We start from the raw sequence: 19774 nt of genomic DNA on the forward strand, positions 1-19774 counted from the left end.
GATGCTTCAATGCACCAGACCCTGGAAGGCGTGTGAAGGTAGAGGGTAAAATGAATATAGCAAAATACAGGGAAACCCTGGAGGAAAATCTGATTACAGTTTGCAAGAAAACCACAACTTGGGAGAAGATTTGTCTTCTAGCAAGACAATGATCCCAAGAATAAAGTCAAAAAGCTACATATTAATGGCTTAAAATCAGCAAAGTTAATGTCCTGGAGGGGCCAAGTCTGAGTCCAGACCTCAATCCAACTGAGTTTGTGACTAGACTTGAAAAAGGCTGTTCACTCACGATCCTCATGCAATCTGACAGAGCTTGAGCAGTTTCGTAAAGAAGAATGGGGGAAAAAGTGCAGTGTCCAGATGTACAAAGCTGATAAAGACCTACCCACACAGACTCAAGGCTGTAATTGCCGCCAAAGGTGTGCATCTACTAAATACTGACTTGAAGGGAGTGAACACTTATGCAATCAACTATTTTGTGTTTTTATATTTGTTATTAATTTAGATTGCTTTGTGGGGATCTATTTTCACTTTGACACGAAAGAATCTTTTTCTGTTAATCAGTGTCAAAAAAGCCAAATTAGATCCATTGTGATTCAATGTTGTAAAACAATAAAACATGAAAACTCCCGGGGGGGGAGGGGGGAATACATTTTATAGGCTCTATAGCACCCAAGAAGAAATGTCCAATTTCTAGACACAGATCTTTATGCCCGAGTCTGTTAAATATTTCTCATGAATTTCTGGAATAGAAATATTCTTACAGAATTCAAGATCAATATTATACAACATAACTAAAAGTCACCAATGTTCTTTATAACATTGATTCTCCCCTGTGGATTATATTAAACATACTTGCATGCAGTAAGAGCTGCTGTGACAATATGAATATTAATAGAGTAAATATTTTGTAAAATTTGCTCCTGAGTTGTGAATAAATTACCTCAGAAGTAGGGAATATTTGAATACCACTACCCTGAGAAATAAGAAGGCAAAATGGGTGACAAACCAATGATGGAGGCCTTTGTATATCATTTTGCAGCAGTTCTGAGTAGCAATGGCACAAGCACTGGATCAAGTATAGAATTTCTTCTCATTGTAGTTCTATTGAGTATTTTCAGCATGTTCTGCTTTGGATCCAGTTACACATTTTCTTGTTACATTCAAGTATTTATTTCAGAAGAATGAGAGAAAACATGTTCAATTTTATACTACATAGAGAAATAATTTTAGACATTGCATCATATCCTTTTTTATTTACTATTTCTCTGACTTGTTTCATCACTTAATGATTGTCAATTTTGAATAAGAAAGCAAACCTACTCTCTTAGACTGGACACCCACATCAGGTTTTAGAAATCCATTACAGGTGTAGCTTGATTTGCTTCTTTTGCTGTAGTTCTCTCTAATTAATCTATTTCATACACAGACATTTTCTGTGCTGCCAAAATGATTAAGTTCAGTCCACTAGACTAGAAATTTGATTGCTTTGTGTTTTTCTTGTGTGCTATGAGATTGAATTTTACCTAAAGGTTGATTGCTAAACGTGATTAGTTATTGTGAGCATGCAGAGAGCCACTTAGAAAACTTGCTCCTGCTGTTCTGTCACAATTGCACTTGGACTATTAAGTATTTAACAAAATTCTGATGCCACTTTCATTTTTTTCTACATGGTAAATACCCAATACTTAAAGAGTGTGAGCCTTTGCTTCTGCATTCATTGATGGGGTCAAATTTGCCTGGGCTTCTGGCAATGAAATTTGTTGCTCTTCCTAATGTTAACATACGTCCTGTATGTTAACATCTTCACTATCAATTCCATCCTGTAATTGCTCCACTCCCTTTGGAGCACTGCCTTTCTGATGTCCTCCTCATCAATCAACCTCTACCCAGTGATCCAGTTCTTCCCGTCAGACTGCTGTCTCCGTACCACGTACCAACTACCTCCATAATCTTCTGCCCAATCATCTCCAACCACTACTCTCATCCTAATTTCTGTATCTCCTGAACTTCTGATCCCATCAATCTCTTACTTCTCCCTCCATTCCCAACTATAATGATGATCTTGATCTTTGGTCTCTCTCTGTCCAGTATTGAACCTAACCTCATTGTTTCCCTATCCCTGAATACTGTATGCATCCTTTCTACACTTGGTCATTTTAAATTTCTAGAATGGAAATATACATGTACAGCTCAGGATTGATGTACTATTGTGAGTAATGCTTAAGGCATAATGAGTAATGAAATGTTGGACTTAGAGACTCAATCAGACTCCACTGATCCCTCAATTCTACTCAAGCCCTTTATCACTTTTTGTTTCTACTGTGAAGAGCCACCAGGAAATATCACAAGAAGTGATCCAATGCAATGATGATCTCCTTGCAAAGTTTAAGTATAGATTTTCTCCCTCTTCCTCTGAGAATCCCATTATGTCTGGCATTCTGTGCCACACTATTGAATTCATGCTGTTAAGTTAGATTGCTGTTAATTCTAGGTACAAAATGAGATGCTGCAATTAGTGCAAAATCCTCAATCTTGTAATTTCCATTGAAAAAAATAAACTGAAAAAATGCCCCCCTCAGTGTACTGCGGACTTGTGTTAAGAGTTCTCAAGTCTACATGGTCTTCTGCTAGAGTGCAGGCATTCATCTTAGTCATAGAAATATGGCACATAAACAAAACCTTCAGCCCATCGAGTTTACACTGACCCATTTACACTAACCTTACATTAAACCTGCGTTTGTATTCTTACCACATTTGAATCAGCTACCTCATATTCTATTGCTCATCTACAACTAGAGACAACTTACAATGCTGAATAACCTACCAATCCACGTGTGTTTGTGGAAGGAATCTGGAATCTGGAACTGGAACGGGAACACTCAGAGGTCACAGGGAAAACATGCAAATTCATGCAGACAACACCTGAGGTCAGGAATGAGCCTTGGTCCCTGGCACTGCAAGGCAGCAGCTCTAATACCTGCTCCATTGTGCCACCTATCTTCTTCTAGATAGGTGCTTCTTTAAGTATTTTTCTTAATGATTGATTGCTCCTAACTCTATTCTTGCCTTAAACACACTTGTTGCTGGTGTTATTGGGCACTCAGTCCTTACCCCTGACCCACTTCTGCCCCACCCCTATTCCCCGCACCTTTCCAAGTTATCCTGACCTTTTGATTCCAGAACATCCTTCATCCTCCAGTCTGACAGTAATTCACTGGTTCACTGAATCTCTCTTAACTGGCTGCTCAACTGACCCAGTCCCCGTTGTCTATCTTTTTCCTGAATGTCTCCCCCCAAAATTACTGCCTTCTCCCAAATCCATGACCTCCCACTTTTAAGAATGCTTCTGTAAACATATAAGTCCTATTCTTTCATGCAGAATGCTAAAATGGCATGGTTGTCCTGTATGGTACTGCTTAATGCATATTTTCAGGCACAGTATAATTTACAGACAGTGGAAAGCAAGTCACTATAGATGATGGGTCAGTACGGGATTCTGGTTTCACTATTTCTAGCCAAGCATTTCTATCTCATTTCAACTTTGAAGCCTGGTCTCTGAATCAAAAGATAGTTTTGCAATTTACTGTACTATGACTTTAAGTTACTAAATTCCCTTTTCCTCTATTGGGCCCTGACTGTTACCATTAACCTTTAGCTATACTTTGACAGAAACATTCCCTTTGACAGACACTATTAGCTCACCCTTTACCTCTCTTTCTAAATGAAAGTGGGCAATGCTTCAATTATACTTTACAAATAACTCCTTATTTCTACTGCTTGCAATTAGTAAAACTGAAATTGTCACATGACTGATATCAGAAACTCTAACCTGCTATTTTTAGTGTGGAATTGTACTGTCATCTTCGAGTATTGCTGTATTTGATCTTCACTGAATATAGCAGACTTCAATGTGAGTTCTCCAAACAAATCCACAAGCCACGTCAGTCGGGATATCCCGCTGAAGGCAAGGAAGCCACTACGTTGTCTATTCAAAGGTCCACCTGGAAGATAAGTAGTTATAAGGCATATAACATATAACCATATAACAATTACAGCACAGAAACAGGCCATCTCGGCCCTTCTAGTCCATGCCGAACTCTTACTCCCACCTAGTCCCACCGACCTGCACTCAGCCCATAACCCTCCATTCCTTTCCTGTCCATATAGCTGTCCAATTTAACTTTAAATGACAACATTGAACCTGCCTCAACCACTTCTGCTGGAAGCTCGTTCCACACAGCTACCACTCTCTGAATAAAGTAATTCTCCCTCATATTACCCCTAAACTTTTGCCCTTTAACTCTCAACTCACATCCTCTTGTTTGAACCTCCCCCACTCTCAATGGAAAAAGCCTATCCACGTCAACTCTATCCATCCCCCTCATAATCTTAAATACCTCTATCAAGTCCCCCCTCAACCTTCTACGCTCCAAAGAATAAAGACCCAACTTGTTCAACCTTTCTCTGTAACTTAGGTGATGAAACCCAGGTAACATTCTAGTAAATCTTCTCTGTACTCTCTCAATTTTGTTGACATCTTTCCTATAATTGGGTGACCAAAACTGTATACAATACTCCAAATTTGGCCTTACCAATGCCTTGTACAATTTCAACATTACATCCCAACTCCTATACTCAATGCTCTGATTTATAAAGGCCAGCATACCAAAAGCTTTCTTCACCACCCTATCCACATAAGATTCCACCTTCAGGGAACTATGCACAATTATTCCTAGATCCCTCTGTTCTACTGCATTCTTCAATGCCCTACGATTTACCATGTATGTCCTATTTTGATTAGTCCTACCAAAATGTAGCACCTCACATTTATCAGCATTAAACTCCATCTGCCAGCTTTCAGCCCACTCTTCTAACTGCCCTAAATCTCTCTGCAAGCTTTGAAAACCTACTTCATTATCCACAACTCCACCTATCTTAGTATCATCTGCATACTTACTAATCCAATTTACCACCCCATCATCCAGATCATTAATGTATATGACAAACAATATAATATGTTATCTCCCCTTGTCTTGTGACAAGAAGATTCTTCAAATGTAAGTATTTAAAAATAAGTTAATAAGAAACCAAACACAATACATTTGTAATAAATGCCTCCTTAAAACAGTAATGCATTCAAAATTTTGTTGCCGAGAATATAAATGTAGTTTTCAACATAAATGAACGTCAATATTGAAACTACCTTGAGGTATTCAATTCACAATTGATAAAGGAAATGAACCTGGTCTTACGAAATAAGAATCTCTTGCACAAGGATCATATTTTACCATAATTGGTGCTAAATTTGGTTTGGAATCTCAACTGTTTTTACTATATGACGGGAACGAGAATCACCCTGCGCTTGGGTCTTTTAAACCAGAACATTAATTGCTTCATAGCACTTTAGTAACACACACAAAATGCTGGTGAAACGCAGCAGGCCAGGCAGCATCCATAGGAAGAAGTAAGTCGACGTTTCAGGCTGAGACCCTTCGTCAGGACAGCATTTTAGTGATTATTTCTTGATATATAATCTTAAAGAGCAAGCATTAACTGCAGACTTATCTGTCTGTAAAGGGTGATTGTCTAAAGATCAGACATGATTTGCTGGCATTCTGGCTAACACCTAACTCTCCACAAACACCAGTTTACACTGGATATTTATGTGAAGTGACATGTGGCCTCCTGAGGAATGGAAAGGTGCTATATGAATACAAATTATTTAGTTCTTATGGGCTGAATTAAAAACATATAAAGTACACTGAATGTGGTAGGAAATGAGAATTTTCAGTGAGAATGCAGAGCTTTATTTTCAATGACAGGTGCGTGACAAAACTGGCCTCAGAGAGAGAAAACATCACTTTCCAGGCATGGAACTGATTAAATATCCTACAACTGGGTGCTTTAATGCCAATGTTTCACTTAAAAAGTACCAGAAGATGGTTTGGGGAGAATTAAGAGTAAAACCTGCAGTAATTTGCTTTTCTCTTCCACAATACACTTCTTTTTCTGCCCTACTTCAAAAATGCACTTCACTGAAATATTAAGCAGCTAAAAGTGGACTGATCGTAGTTATTAGCCAGTAGCATGCTTGAGACCTTAAAGAGACTGGATAATTGCTTTTTTGTGCTGTTGGCTGAAAATGTTATGCTCTTCACCTGATTTGTCCTCCTGTTGAGTAAAGCTCTATGTAAAATTCATCACCTTGTTTAAAGTGGCAACAACTACACCCTATGGGGTTACTTCAGATGGTGCAAAACAAACCTAAAATAAAACAACTGCTGAAGAAACTCAGCGAATTAAGCAGCATCTGTGGAAGCAAAGGAATAGTTGATGTTTCTGGTCACATCCTGATAGATTCTTTGCCTCCACAGATGCTCTTCAATCCACAAAGTTCCTCTAGCAGTTTGTTTTTTGCTGCATTTTATGGGATTTGGTTAAGAAAAACTTGTATTTATATCATGACTTCCACCTATCATACTTTACAGTAAAAATACATTGAAGTGTAGTCCTTATTCTAATGTAAAACCAAGTTAACTGATGCTGCCTTCAATTTTAATAAAAGGCATTCACTGGTGTAACAAATACTAGGATAATAATTCTTAGTTATTTTCTTTCCCTCACTAACCAGAATAAACAAGAAAAGTATTGGCCAGGATTAGCAAAGAGCTGAGAACCCTCAGATGAAAATCATGGTAGAAAAAGAAAATTTTACATTTGTGAGACAGCTTTCATGACATTAGAGCCTTTTAAAATATAAATCAGTGGAGAGGTTTTGATATGTAGAAATGAAATTTTTTGTTATTGAAGGTGAGTTAGCATCATCCTATCACTGCATAAAAGTGTGTCCCAGTCAAAAAGGAAGCTTTTCTTACTTCAATTATCATCTCTGATAAATTAAACTGTTGTGTTAATAGTAGAATAATATATAACCACGATTGTCAAAGCAAGTTTTCAAGTTTGTATTTTATAATGTTCATTTCTTCTGCTTTTCAGATGCAAGTGTTTTATTACAGCTACCTGTGAAATGCAGAGTACCCTCGATCAGCTCTTTCCCATTCACTTTTTGTTTTAACAGACCGTATTCTGCTGACAGTAGTTCTATATGCTCCACATGTAGAACCTTTCCTGCATTCAGAAAAATTACATACACAACATATACATTATCATTGTATCTGTGACATCACTGTATAAACAAAACTTACTCAAATACATAAACACCATAAAATTCTAAACAGATTAATGCTATGTTATTAATTCTGTGTGCATTTATAGAATTTCCTCATTTATTTTATGATGAAAGCTGGACTTCAACTACTGCACAGAGTCTTATCATCTTCAGAAGTTTTCTGATGACTCTGCCATAGTTGGATGCATCAGCAAGGGAGATGAGGCAGAGTACAGGGCTACGGTAGGAAACTTTGTCACATGGTGTGAGCAGAATTATCTGCAGCTTAATGTGAAAAAGACTAAGGAGCTGGTGGTAGACCTGAGGAGAGCTAAGGCACCAGCGACCCCTGTTTCCATCCAGGGGGTCAGTATGGACATGGTGGAGGATTACAAATACCTGGGGATACAAATTGACAATAAACTGGACTGGTCAAAGAACACTGAGGCGGTCTACAAGAAGGGTCAGAGCTGTCTCTATTTCCTGAGGAGACTGAGGTGCTTTAACATCTGCCGGATGAAGCTGAGGATGTTCTACAAGTCTGTGGTGGCCAGTGCGATCATGTTTGCTGTTGTGTGCTGGGGCAGCAGGCTGAGGGTAGCAGACACCAACAGAATCAACAAACTCATTCGTAAGGCCAGTGATGTTGTGGAGATGGAACTGGACTCTCTCATGGTGGTGTCTGAAAAGGGGATGCTGTCCAAGTTGCATGCCATCTTGGACAATGTCTCCCATCCACTACATAATGTACTGATTGGGCACAGGAGTACATTCAGCCAGAGACTCATGCCACCGAGATGCAACACGGAGCGTCATAGGAGGTCATTCCTGCCTGTGGCCATCAAACTTTACAACTCCTCCCTTGGAGGGTCAGACACCGTGAGCCAATAGGCTGGTCCTGGACTTACTTCCTGGCGTAATTTACATATTACTATTTAACTATTTATGGTTTTATTACTTTTTAATTACTTATGGTGCAACTGTAACGAAAACCAATTTCCCCAGGATCAATAAAGTATGACTATGAAAGATGATTACTAAGTAATTATTCCCTTTAGTACAGGTAAAGCTACAGTGTCTCAGAGTGTGCATTTTCTCAGCCAGAGGTGCAAAGAAATTCAGTTTTACTTCCAACCAACGTAAGTTTTCAGTGTCCACATTTCTGTGAGCTTTCTTATCCAAAAATAATAAATACACATCAATAATACTATAAATTTGGATGTTGTACTGTAGTGTATTTAAAAATTTATAGGAAGTTTCTTCTTGAGATGAAGCAATGAAATAAAATTAAATTTTCCAGTGGTTTAATATGCTGGGTTAAAAGGAAAAGATAAAATAAATTCTGCATTTGTCACTGTCATTGGTGTTCAGGTTTTCGATTCAAATTCTGTTATGATATATCTACAATTTAAGATATCATGTGTAGATAATTATACACTTTACTAATGCTTAACAAGGGATGAAAAAGTCAGCACCTAATGTTGAATATCAAAACAGATTAGATGACTAGTTGTGTTGCCCTTTAAAAGATATAGCAAACCTCTTTGTCTGAATTGTTTGATCCACTGCCTGACTGAGCAAATGGAGAACTGTACAACATTATAACGTAATGCTTAAATTGTGATTTAAGAGTTGATATTTCTGTGTATAAAATTAAGTTTGATATTTTCATATGAATGGAACACATTATGAGTCTAATTTCAAAATATGCTTTTGCTTTATTTTAAACTCAATATTAACTATGTACTTCTATTGAATGAGTAAAAAAGTACCTTTTAACTACAGGGTATAGAACTGCTGTGCTCTTATCAGTGAACTGAAAAGCCTAAAGTTTTGAATAATTACTTAAGAGTTCCTCAATAATACAGAACAAGTCTTTAGCTAAAACAAATAAAGTGTGTATTTTGAAATGTTCACATAGAGTTTATGTATGCATCTGTGAATAAGTTTGTAAAGAAAGCTAACTGTGAGCAGAAATATCATTTCTTCTGCTCTGCCTAATTTTATTTTGGAATGCAATGAATGTTCATAGAACAAAATTTAAAAAAAAACACAAGAAACAAAAATAAATTTCCTTTTCACTGTTGAACTGGTGACTGAAATTACCAATTGGAGTATTTAGTGTGCTAGTTGATATTAATATTAGAAGCAATTAGTTAGATAGGCATGCTCAGGGTTGACCCCGATTCTGATCTGAAATTCACCACGCTCTATCATTGGCACTTGGACTCATGTCCAATTATTAATCCAATCCCTGATAACATTGTTTTACCATAACTGTCTCATTAAATTACCTTTAGCATCAGCAAGTTCCCACAGTTCACGGGCAGCATCCACTGAGAGTGCCACTGGGTATTCTACACAAACGTGCTTCCCTGCATTCAAAAATTTCCTTTTGAATAAAATGAACATAATCAACAAATTGCATGATTATTTTGGAAACAAACTGAATCTAACACAGTCCATGTTCTTCTTGGAAACAAAGGATAATTATTATTTTCTCACTCTTTCTAGTCTGTATCATACGCTGACATTAAAAAAAAGGCATGGAGCACCAGGGAAGGTTTTAGCTTCATGAAGATTGAAATATAACCGTATTGAAGATGATGGCCTGATTGAAGAGTTTTAACATTTCAGACTGGCCTGCTTTTTGTTACTCATAAATCTGAATATGAAATGTATAGTAGAACAGCAAGCAATTTGGCCCACAATGTTGTGTTGAACTAATTAAAGTAGTAATCAAATGCCTAATTAAAACTGATTCCTTCCTTCTGCCTACGCAATGTCCATATCCCTCCATCCTCTGCACATTCATGTGCCCATCCAAGAGCCCCTTGATGCCTGTAAGATAGTTGCTTCCACTGTTAACTCTGGCACCCACCATTCTCTCTGTAAAACAAAAATTGCCATGCAGATTTCATTTGATCTTACCCCCTCTCACCTTAAATCTATGCCCTCTAACATTAGACATTTCGACTCTGGGGAAAAAAGTACTAGTTGTCCACTGTTGTCTGGTCTGCTTCCATACACATTTCAAATTGCCTATAAGGTTCTCCTCTGGAATCACAATTGTACAGCACCAAAATGGGACATTTTGCCCACCACATCTATGCTAAATTTTTGACAATTTCTATTATTCCAATGCCTGCATTGGTCAGTATCCTTCAATATCTTCACTATTATAAATTTCTGTCTGAATGGTAGTGATTGAAGCTGATTCCACCACTTTCTTTACCAGAGAGTTCCAGATATCAACCACCCTCTGTACAGATATCAATCACTCAGTTTAAAAAAAAGCTTTCTCTTCTAAGGATATTTTTCTCTCATCTTAAATCTACAGTATGTCCTTGATTTGTTACCCCTACAATGGGTAAATGATTTTGATCTATACTCATAAACATAAAATAATATACCTCTTATCAGTTCAGTCCTCAGCCTCCTTCCCTCTAGGTTTATATAAAAAAAAAGCCCACTCTATCTAATCTCTTCCCATAACTAAAGTTCACTAGTCCAGCCAACATCCTGGTGAATTTTTAAATCAGTGGTGTAGTCACAGTTGAATTGAAGAGAGGCCTCACGGAGGTCAGGGAGTGAGAAATTTTTGAAAAGGAGCTTTCTTAGGACAGCATTTATTTGGCAATGCAGTCATGATTCATTAGCAAGGGTAAATAAAAATAAAGCAGCAACAAACAGAGTGGCCTTTGTTGGAGTGGACCAGTGATAGAGTGGGCTTTTGGTTCATCAGGCAAGACCAGGCTTGGGCGAGGTACATATTTGGTAAGTTTCTTCTTCATCATCTGTTAGTGCATAGTTAGAGCAATGAGGATGCTCCAGGTGTTATGTTGTGTTCTTTGTGTGAGATTTGGGAATTCTGAGAGACCTCCAGCATCCCGGATAACCACATCTGCACCAGGTGCACAGAGCTGCAGCTACTCAGAGAATGTGTTAAGAAACTGGAGCTGCAGCTCGATGCCCTTTGGCTCATACAGATAACTGAGGAGATGACACACCGCGACCGGGTCTCTGGCACTGAGTGTGGCGATGCAGCTCAGAAGGGAAGGGGGAAGAATAGGACAGCAGCAGTGACAGGGGATTCCATAGTTAGAGAAGTAGACATGAAATTCTGTGGACACAATAGAGACACCCAGTGGTATTTTGCCTCTCAGGTGCTAGGGTCAGGGACATGTTAGATCAAGCCTACAATATTCTAAAGGGGGAGGGTGAACAACCAGAAGTCTTGGCATATACTTTCGCCAATGACATAGGTAGGAAAAAATGAGGAGATCCTGAAGAGAGAATTTAGGGAGCAGGTAGAAAGCTGAAAAGCAGGATCTCGAAGGTAGCAATCTCTGGATTGCTCCCTGTGTCATGTACCACTGAGGGTAAGAATAGAATGATTTGGTGGATGAAATAGCTGAGAAACTGGTGCAGGGAGTAGGGTTTCAGATTTCTGGGTAAGGTAAGACCCACACAAAAGGGAAGGGTTACATCTGAACCACAGGGGACCAATATTCTTGCAGGAAGGTTTGCTAGAGTTGTTGGGGAGAGCTTAAACCCATTTGGCAGGGGGATGGGAACCAGATGGGCTAAGGACAGTTTACAAGCAGAGGCAGTGTGTAGTGAGATTGTCAGGAAGGACAGACGGACGTTAGGTCAAAATTACAGTCAGTGGGATTAGTTGCAGTGTAAAAGGGGGACAAAGTCGAAAATGGTGATGAATACAGAATTCTAGGTGTTATATCTGAAAGCACATAGTACAGGGAAAAAGGTAGATTATGTTGTATTTCAGTTAGAGATTGGCAAATATGATGTTGTGAGCATCACTGAGCATAGCTGAAAGGAGATTATAGTTGGGAGCTTAACATCCAAGGACACATATTTTATCGAAAGGACAGGCAAGTAGGCAGAGGGGGTGGTGTCGCTTTGTTAGTAAAAAAAAATGAAATAAGATCCTTCTGACATAGGATCAGAAGATGTGGAATTTTTAAGGATAGAGCTAAGAAACTGCAAGGGTAAAAAGATCGTTAAGGGATTTATATACAGGCCTCTGAATCTAGCCAGAATGTGGAGTACAAATTACAATGGGACATAGAAAAGACATGTAAAAAGGGCAATATTATGATAGACATGGGGGATTTCAACATGCAAGTAGATTGGGAAAATCAGGTTGGTGCTGGATCCCAAGAGAGAGAATTTGTAGAATGCTTACAAGATGACTTTTTAAGAGCAGCTTGTGGTTGAGCCCACTAGAAAATCAGCTATTCTGGACTGGGTGTTGTGTAATGAACTAGATTTGATTAGGGAGGTTAAGTTAAAGGAACCCTTAGGAGAAAGTTATCATCATATGATAAATTGCAGTGGGACTTCTGAGAGGGAGAAGCTAAAGTCAGATGTACTAATGTTACAGTGGAGTGAAGTGAATTACAGAGGCATGAGAGAGGATCCAGCCAATGTTGATTGGAGGGAGACACTAGCAGGGATGTCGGCAGAGCAGCAATGGTTGGAGTTTCCGAGAACAATTCAGAAGGTGCAGGATAGATACATCCCAAAGAAGAAGTGTTCTAAAGGCAGGGTGACACAATCGGGGCTGACAAGGGAAGTCAAAGCGACCATAACAGCAAAAGAAAGGGCATATAATAGAGCAAAAGTTAGCGGGAAATTAGAGAATGGGAAGCTTTTAATAACATATATGAGAGAGAGAGAAGAAAAGATAAAGAATAAAAGTGAGGCGAGAGTAAATATTGGACCATTGGAAAATGATGCTGGATAGGTAGTAATGGTGAACAAGGAAATGGCAGATGAACTGAATAAGTATTTTACATCCGTCTTCACTGTGGAAGACTGTAGCAGTAAGCTGGAAGTGCGAGAGTGTCAGAGGTCAGAAGTGTGTGAAGTTGCCATTACTGGTGAGAAGGTTCTTGGGAATCTGAAAGGTCTGATGATAGATAAGGTAGATACCAAGATAGGAGGAGGAACAGGTAGTGTTGAGGAAGCAGGGAGGCTGCAAAAGGATTTGTACATATTAGAAGAATGGACATGGAAATGGCAAATGGAATACACGGTACAGAAGTGAATACTCGTGTACTCTCATAGAAGGAATAAAAGCATAGCCTATTTTCTAAATAGGGAGAAAATTCAAAACTCTGAGGTGTAAAAGGACTTGGGAGTCCTCATACAGGATTCCCAAAGGGTTAATTTGCAGGTTGAGTCAGTGGAGAGGAAGGCAAATGCAATGTTAGCATTCATTCTGTGAGGACTAGAATATAAAGACAAGCGCTTTTTAAGGCACTGGTGAGGCCTCTCTTGCTGTATTGTGCGCATTCTTGGGCCCCTTGTTTAAGAAAGGATGTGCTGACATTGGAGAGGGTTCAGAGGAGGTTCACGAGAATGATTCTGGGAATGAAAGGCTTATAGTTTGAGGAGCGATTGATGGCTTTGAACGTTTACTCGCTGGAATTTAGAAGAATGAGGTGGGGGATCTCACTGAAACCTATTCAATATTGAAAGGCCTAGATAGAATGGATGTGGAGAGGACTTTTTCTGTAGTGGTGGAGTCCAGGACCAGAGGGCACAGCTTCAGAACAGAGGGACATCTATGCAGAATGGAGATGAGGAGGAATTTCTCTAGCCAAAGGGTGGTGAATCTGTGGAACTCATTGCCACAGGTGGCTGTGGAGGCCAAGTCCCTGACTGTATTTAAGACAGAGTTTGATAGGTTCTTGATTAGTCAGAATGTGAAAGGTCATGAGGAGAAGGAAGGAGAATGGGGTGGACAGGGAAATGGATCGGCTATGATAAAATGATGGAGCAGACTTGATGGGCAAATGGCATAATTCTGCTCCTATATGACTTACGGTCTTATAACCACATCCTACTTGTAGTTTGAGATCTGCACATAATACTCCATGTATGACCTTACTAGTGTTATGAAAAGTTGCAACTCTACTTAACAACTTGCATATTCCGTGCCCTGACCTATGACGGCCAGCACGCCATATGCCTTTTTCACCACCCAACCTGTGTTGCCACAGTGAGGCATCTAAGAGATTGGAATTGGTTTATTACTGTCACATGTAATGGAATACCATGAAATATTTGTCTTGAATACTATACATACAGATCAAATTGTTACACAGTGCACCCGAGAAGAACAAGGTAATACAATAACAAAATGCAGAATAAAGTGTAAGAGTTCGAGAGAAAGCGGACAAAAAAAAGACAATAAAATGCAAAGTCATGCAAGTTATATTGTGAGGTCCAGAGTCCATCTTATCGTACTAAGGAACCACTTAATAACCATATAATAGTGGATTAGAAGCTGTCCTTAAGCCTGATGGTACATGCTTTTAGGATTTTGTATCATTTGCCTAATGGTAAAGGGGAGAAGAGATAATGTCCGGGGTGGGTACAGAGGAGTTCAGGGAACTACAGAGGCATGAGAGAGGAGCAGATCAAAGTTGGTTGGAAAGGGACACTAGCAGGGATAACTGCAGAACAGCTGTAACGTTCAGTTATATTAGCTCGTGTATGTCTAGGGGAAATCCGGCCCAGCACCCGCCTCAACACTCCCCACAGGGTCGGTCGCCGCCCAAATCAATCACAAACATCAATCATCAGCCAGCACACCCAGTAAATTTTAACAAATACACTTTATAGATATTACTAATTCTATGACATTAATATACATTTGATACAGACAGGAAAGTAACGAAAAAAAAGGCGCCAACACTTATCAAAGTCCAAGTTCTTTGTGCGCTACGTTGGAGCTCAATTTGACTTCAGATGACCACCCGAATTCCGTCGACTCACGGCTCGGGACCACCCTGAGTGATTGACCGGAGCCTCTCCACACGTCCGCGGTCTTCCTCGTCTCTCCTCCGACTCCCCGCCAAAACTCAGTCCACAGTCATATCATACAGTATGGTATCCGAAAACAAAACGATACATAACCACCCATTGGCTAATAGAACCCTGTTATCTCATTTTAAAGTAAAAAAAACTGTTAGCACAAACTCTCTTCAGCGTTAAAGCACAACAAAGCCACATTCTCCAGATTAACATAACAAAGTCGCCATTTTAAATGTAACAAAAGAAAGACCCCGTACACAACATTGGCTGGAGTTTCTGGGAGCAATTTGGAAGATGCAGGATAGATACATTCTAAAGAAGATGTATTCTAAAGAGATGATGAAGCTGACAAAGACAGAGTAAAAGTAAAAGAAGGCATACAATATAGCAAATATTAGTGGGAAACTAGAGGATTGGTAAGCTTTTGAAAACCAACAGAAGACAACTATAAAAGCAATAAAGGATGAAGTATGAAGATAAGCTAGCCAATATTATAAAAAGAGGATTCTGAAGGATTTTTCAGATATATAAAGTGTAAAAGAGAGGTGAGAGTGGATATCAGACTGCTGAAAAATAACACTGGATAGTTAGTAATCAGGACCAAAGAATTGGCGGACAAACTCAATAAGTCTTTTGCATCAATCTTCACTGTGGTAGACACCAGCAGTATGTCAGGAGGCCAAATAAGCCGAAGTGAGTGTGATTACTATTACTAAGGAGAAGATGCTTGGGAAACTGAAAGGTCTGAAGGTAGAGAAGTCACCTGGACCAGACTGACGAAACCCCAGGGTTCTGAAAGAGTTAGCTGAAGAGATTGTGGAGGCATTAGTGGTGATCTTTCAAAAATCACTAGATTCTGTAATGGTTCCTGAAGACTGAAAAATTGCAAATGTCACTCCACTCTTTAAGAAGGGAGGAAAACAAAAGACAGGAAATTATAGGCCAGTTAGTCTGACTTCAGTGGTTGAGAAGATGTTGGAGTCCAATATTAAAGTTGAAGTTTTGTGGTACTTGGAGGCACACAATAAAATAAGCCAAAGTCAGCAAGGTTTCCTTCTATTTGAATTCTTTGAAGAAGTAACTGGCAGGATAGACGAAAGAGTCAGTGGATGTTGTTTACTTGGATTTTCAGAAGACCTTTGAAAAGGTGCCGCACACAAGACTGCTAACAGTACATGGCATTGCAGGAAAAGAAGAATGAGGGGAGATTTGATAGAGGTATATAAAATTATGATGGGTATAGATAGAGTGAATGCAAGCAGGATTTTTCCACTGAGGCAAGGGGAGAAAAAAACCAGAGGACATGGGTTAAGGGTGAGGGGGGAAAAGTTTAAAGGGAACATTAGGGTGGGCTTCTTCACACAGAGTGGTGGGAGTATGGAATGAGCTGCCAGACGAGGTGGTAAATGCGGGTTCTTTTTTAACATTTAAGAATAAATTGGACAGATACATGGATGGGAGGTGTATGGAGGGATATGGTCCGTGTGCAGGTCAGTGGGACTAGGCAGAAAATGGTTCGGCACAGCCAAGAAGGGCCAAAGGGCCTGTTTCTGTGCTGTAGTTTCTATGGTTCTATGGTTCTATGGAAAGGTCCCAGCATAGATAGAAGGTTGGCTGACTGACAGAAGGCAAAGAGTGGGAGTAAAGGGGACCTTTTCTTTTGGCTGCCGGTGACTAATGGTGTTCCGAAGGGGTCAGTATTGGGACTGCTTCTTTTCATGTTATATGTTAATGATTTGGATGATGAAGTTGATGGCTTTGTGGCAAAGTTTGCAGATGATATGAATATAGCTGGAGCGAGAGGTACTGTTCACGAAGCAGAGTTTATGTGGAAGGACAGACAGATTAGGAGAATGATCAAAGAAGTAGAAAATAGTGTAGAGAATCGTATGGTCATGCACTCTAGTAGAAGAAATAAAGCTGTAGACTATTTTCTAAACGGGGAGAAAATTAAGAAATCAGAGGAGCAAAGGGACTTGGGGGGGCCTCATGTACGATTCTCTAAAGGTTAACTTGCAGTTTGAGTCAGTGGTAATAAGGCAAATGCAAAGTTAGCATTCATTTCAAGAGGACCAGAATATAAAAGCAAGAAGGTTAAGCTGAGGTTTTATAAGGCATTGGTCAAACTGCACTTGAGAGTATTGTGAGCAATTTTGGGCCCCTTGTCTAAGAAAGGATGTGCTAGCATTGGAGAGGGTCCAGAGGAGGCTAGAGAATTATTCTGAAAATCAAACGATTAATGTATGAGGTGCATTTGGTGGCTTTGGGCAAGTACTCGTTGGAGATTAGAAGAATGGGGAGGGGATCTCATTGAAACCTATCAAGTATTGAAAGGCCTGCAGAGAGTGGACATGGAGAGGATGTTACCTATAGTGGGGGGGGGGGGGGGGGAATCTAGGACCAGACGGCATTGCCTTAGAATAGGAGGACGTCTCCTTAGAAGAGAGATAAGGAGGAATTTCTTCAACCCAAGGGTGGTGAATCTGCAGAATTCATTGCCACAGACGGCTGGATTTATTTAAAGTGGAGGTTGGTAGGCTCTTGATTAGTAAGAGTGTCAAAGGTTGCAGGGAGAAGATTGGAAAATGGGGTTGAGAGGGATAATAAATCAACCATGGTACAGCAGATTCGATTGGCTTAATTCTGTCCCAATGTCATAGAGTCAAACAATGATTTACAATCCACAAAGAAATAGCAGATTGGTAAACACTGCCACCTAAGGCAAAGGGTTCACATTGGAAACCCGCAGCCTTAAGCCTACATGATAACTTCTACAACTCTGCCTTCATCAATCTTCTTAGTTACCTCTACAAATATCTCAGTAATAAGAGTGGATTTCTCCTGCAGAAGTCTGATTGTTATGCTGAATGTCCCTAATCAGATATCTCCTTTCCAAATAAACATAAACCCTGTCCCTCTGACTTTTCTCCAGTCATTTCATTGTCACTGATATAGGGTCCACTGGCCTGTCATTTCCTGAATTATCCCTACTGCCCTTCTTTAATACAGAAACAGCATTAGCTACCCCCAGTTTTCTGAAATGTAATCTGTGGCTAACAAAGATGTAAAAATCTCCATCAGACCCCCATCTATTTCTTCCTGAGTTTGATCAGCCTTTATACACCCCAAGACATCTAACAACTCCTCCTACACAATACTGACCTACTCCAGGTTATCCATATGCCCTTCCCTGAACTCACAGTCTTCCATATTCCTCCCCTTGGTGAATATAGATGAGAAGTATACCTTCCAGGACTCTTGCAGACTTTTCCTTCCATTTTCTCCATCCTCTCTGCAACTAAAACATACCGGGAATCTCACTTTTCCAGTTTTGCTGAAACACTATCTCTGTTTCTCTCCCCACTGATGCTACCAAACATGCTGAATACCTTCAGCATTCCATCTTTTGGTTATAGATTTAAGGTACGGGCAACCTCTGGGTTATCGGTAGCTAGCATTCTGACAAGACAATCCAGTCATCTGCATGTCCATTAAGCGAGTGGAAAAAGAATCAATAGAAAAAGAATCAATAGTGTTTATTTACCTCTTTTCACATAAATTCTGTAAGAGAGAATTTTATTCTGAACCTCACATTTTTGTGCAGTGATTTGTGAATTTTGAAACAAAGAATTTCTGTTACCCAAATAGCTATAACCTGTAATAGACTGAAGAATAAGAGGGAAATTAAGACATGGCAAAAATCAACTGGTGGATGGTGAAATCTGATTCTCATTGTACAAAATGCTTGGATGAGCACTTGATGTAGTTACAAAACAAAAGCTGGACAATGAATTAAAATAGACAGTACTCATCCAGTTGGCATAGACTTAATGGGATGTATGGTTTTCAGTGCCATAAATTTCGATGAATTAATCACTGTATGTAGAAGATGATGAAAGTGAAATCACTATGTGTGAATGAATGGAAAACTGAATAAATATTTGAAGGTGAGGATAATTGAGAGCTATTATAGTTTTGGATAAACTAGATAAACTGCAGAATATTCTGTCGCCTTAATCAAGCTAGTAGCACAGTGGATTCCTATCTAATTCATGATCGCCAAGTTTGAGAGCTGTCTTCCTTTCAGTACCTGACATTCTCTTCATGGGCCTCATTCTCCACACTGATGATGGCAGCCTGTACTTCATCACTGCCAAGAGCTTCATCCAAGGTGATCTGACTCAGGTGCTCTATGTTGCCTAATGAACGCCTGCAAGATTGAAGGAAGAAGCACAGCAATAAATTCACTTCCAATAATACAGATGCACATGGCAGAATGTTCACTGTGAAATATGAAGAAATGCACCACCTTCCTTTTCTCAGGAGTTACCTCTTTACAAACGCAGGTATCGGTGATGAGTTTCACCGTAACTTTCAGTGCAGCAGCACTGACTGAGGCAAAGAGATCAAGATGTCAAACCCAACACCAAGCTCATCCTCTGTTGAGTAGCAGTGATCCTTATCCTCCTGTGATAAGTGGAAATGTAGAAAAGCCAGGGCAGGCAAAGCAGTGGGAAAGTATGATCAATAGCACAGCCGAAAACATCCTTCCCATCATAGAGCCATGCGGCATAGAAGCAGGTCCTTCAGCCCAACTTGTTCATGTTAACTAGCGTGTTCATGAAAGTTGGTCCCTTTTGTCGGCAACTGGTCCGTATCACTCTGTAACTTTCTCACCTACAGTATGTACACACCTAAATGTCCAAATCAGCAAACTAAGGAAACCGTATTTTGTCATAACGTAGAAAAGGGCTT

The 19774-nt window shown here is 39.6% G+C and overlaps 1 protein-coding gene across 5 annotated transcripts in view; it reads right to left on the reverse strand.

Annotated features, from left to right (window-relative positions):
- blvra (biliverdin reductase A) overlaps window positions 1–19774 on the reverse strand; it is a 58013-nt gene that overhangs the window by 4757 nt on the left and 33482 nt on the right. For all 5 annotated transcript variants that reach the window (XM_063044036.1, XM_063044034.1, XM_063044035.1 and 2 more), the window contains 4 exons: window positions 19110–19229; window positions 9466–9563; window positions 7024–7131; window positions 3833–4004 (listed from right to left, as the gene is read on the reverse strand). In XM_063044036.1, the coding sequence (XP_062900106.1) occupies window positions 3833–4004; window positions 7024–7131; window positions 9466–9563; window positions 19110–19229 (498 nt within the window). The remainder of the gene's footprint in view (window positions 1–3832; window positions 4005–7023; window positions 7132–9465; window positions 9564–19109; window positions 19230–19774) is intronic.

Source organism: Mobula hypostoma, chromosome 3, assembly GCF_963921235.1.
Source record: "Mobula hypostoma chromosome 3, sMobHyp1.1, whole genome shotgun sequence".
NCBI classification, from domain to species: Eukaryota; Metazoa; Chordata; class Chondrichthyes; order Myliobatiformes; family Myliobatidae; genus Mobula; species Mobula hypostoma.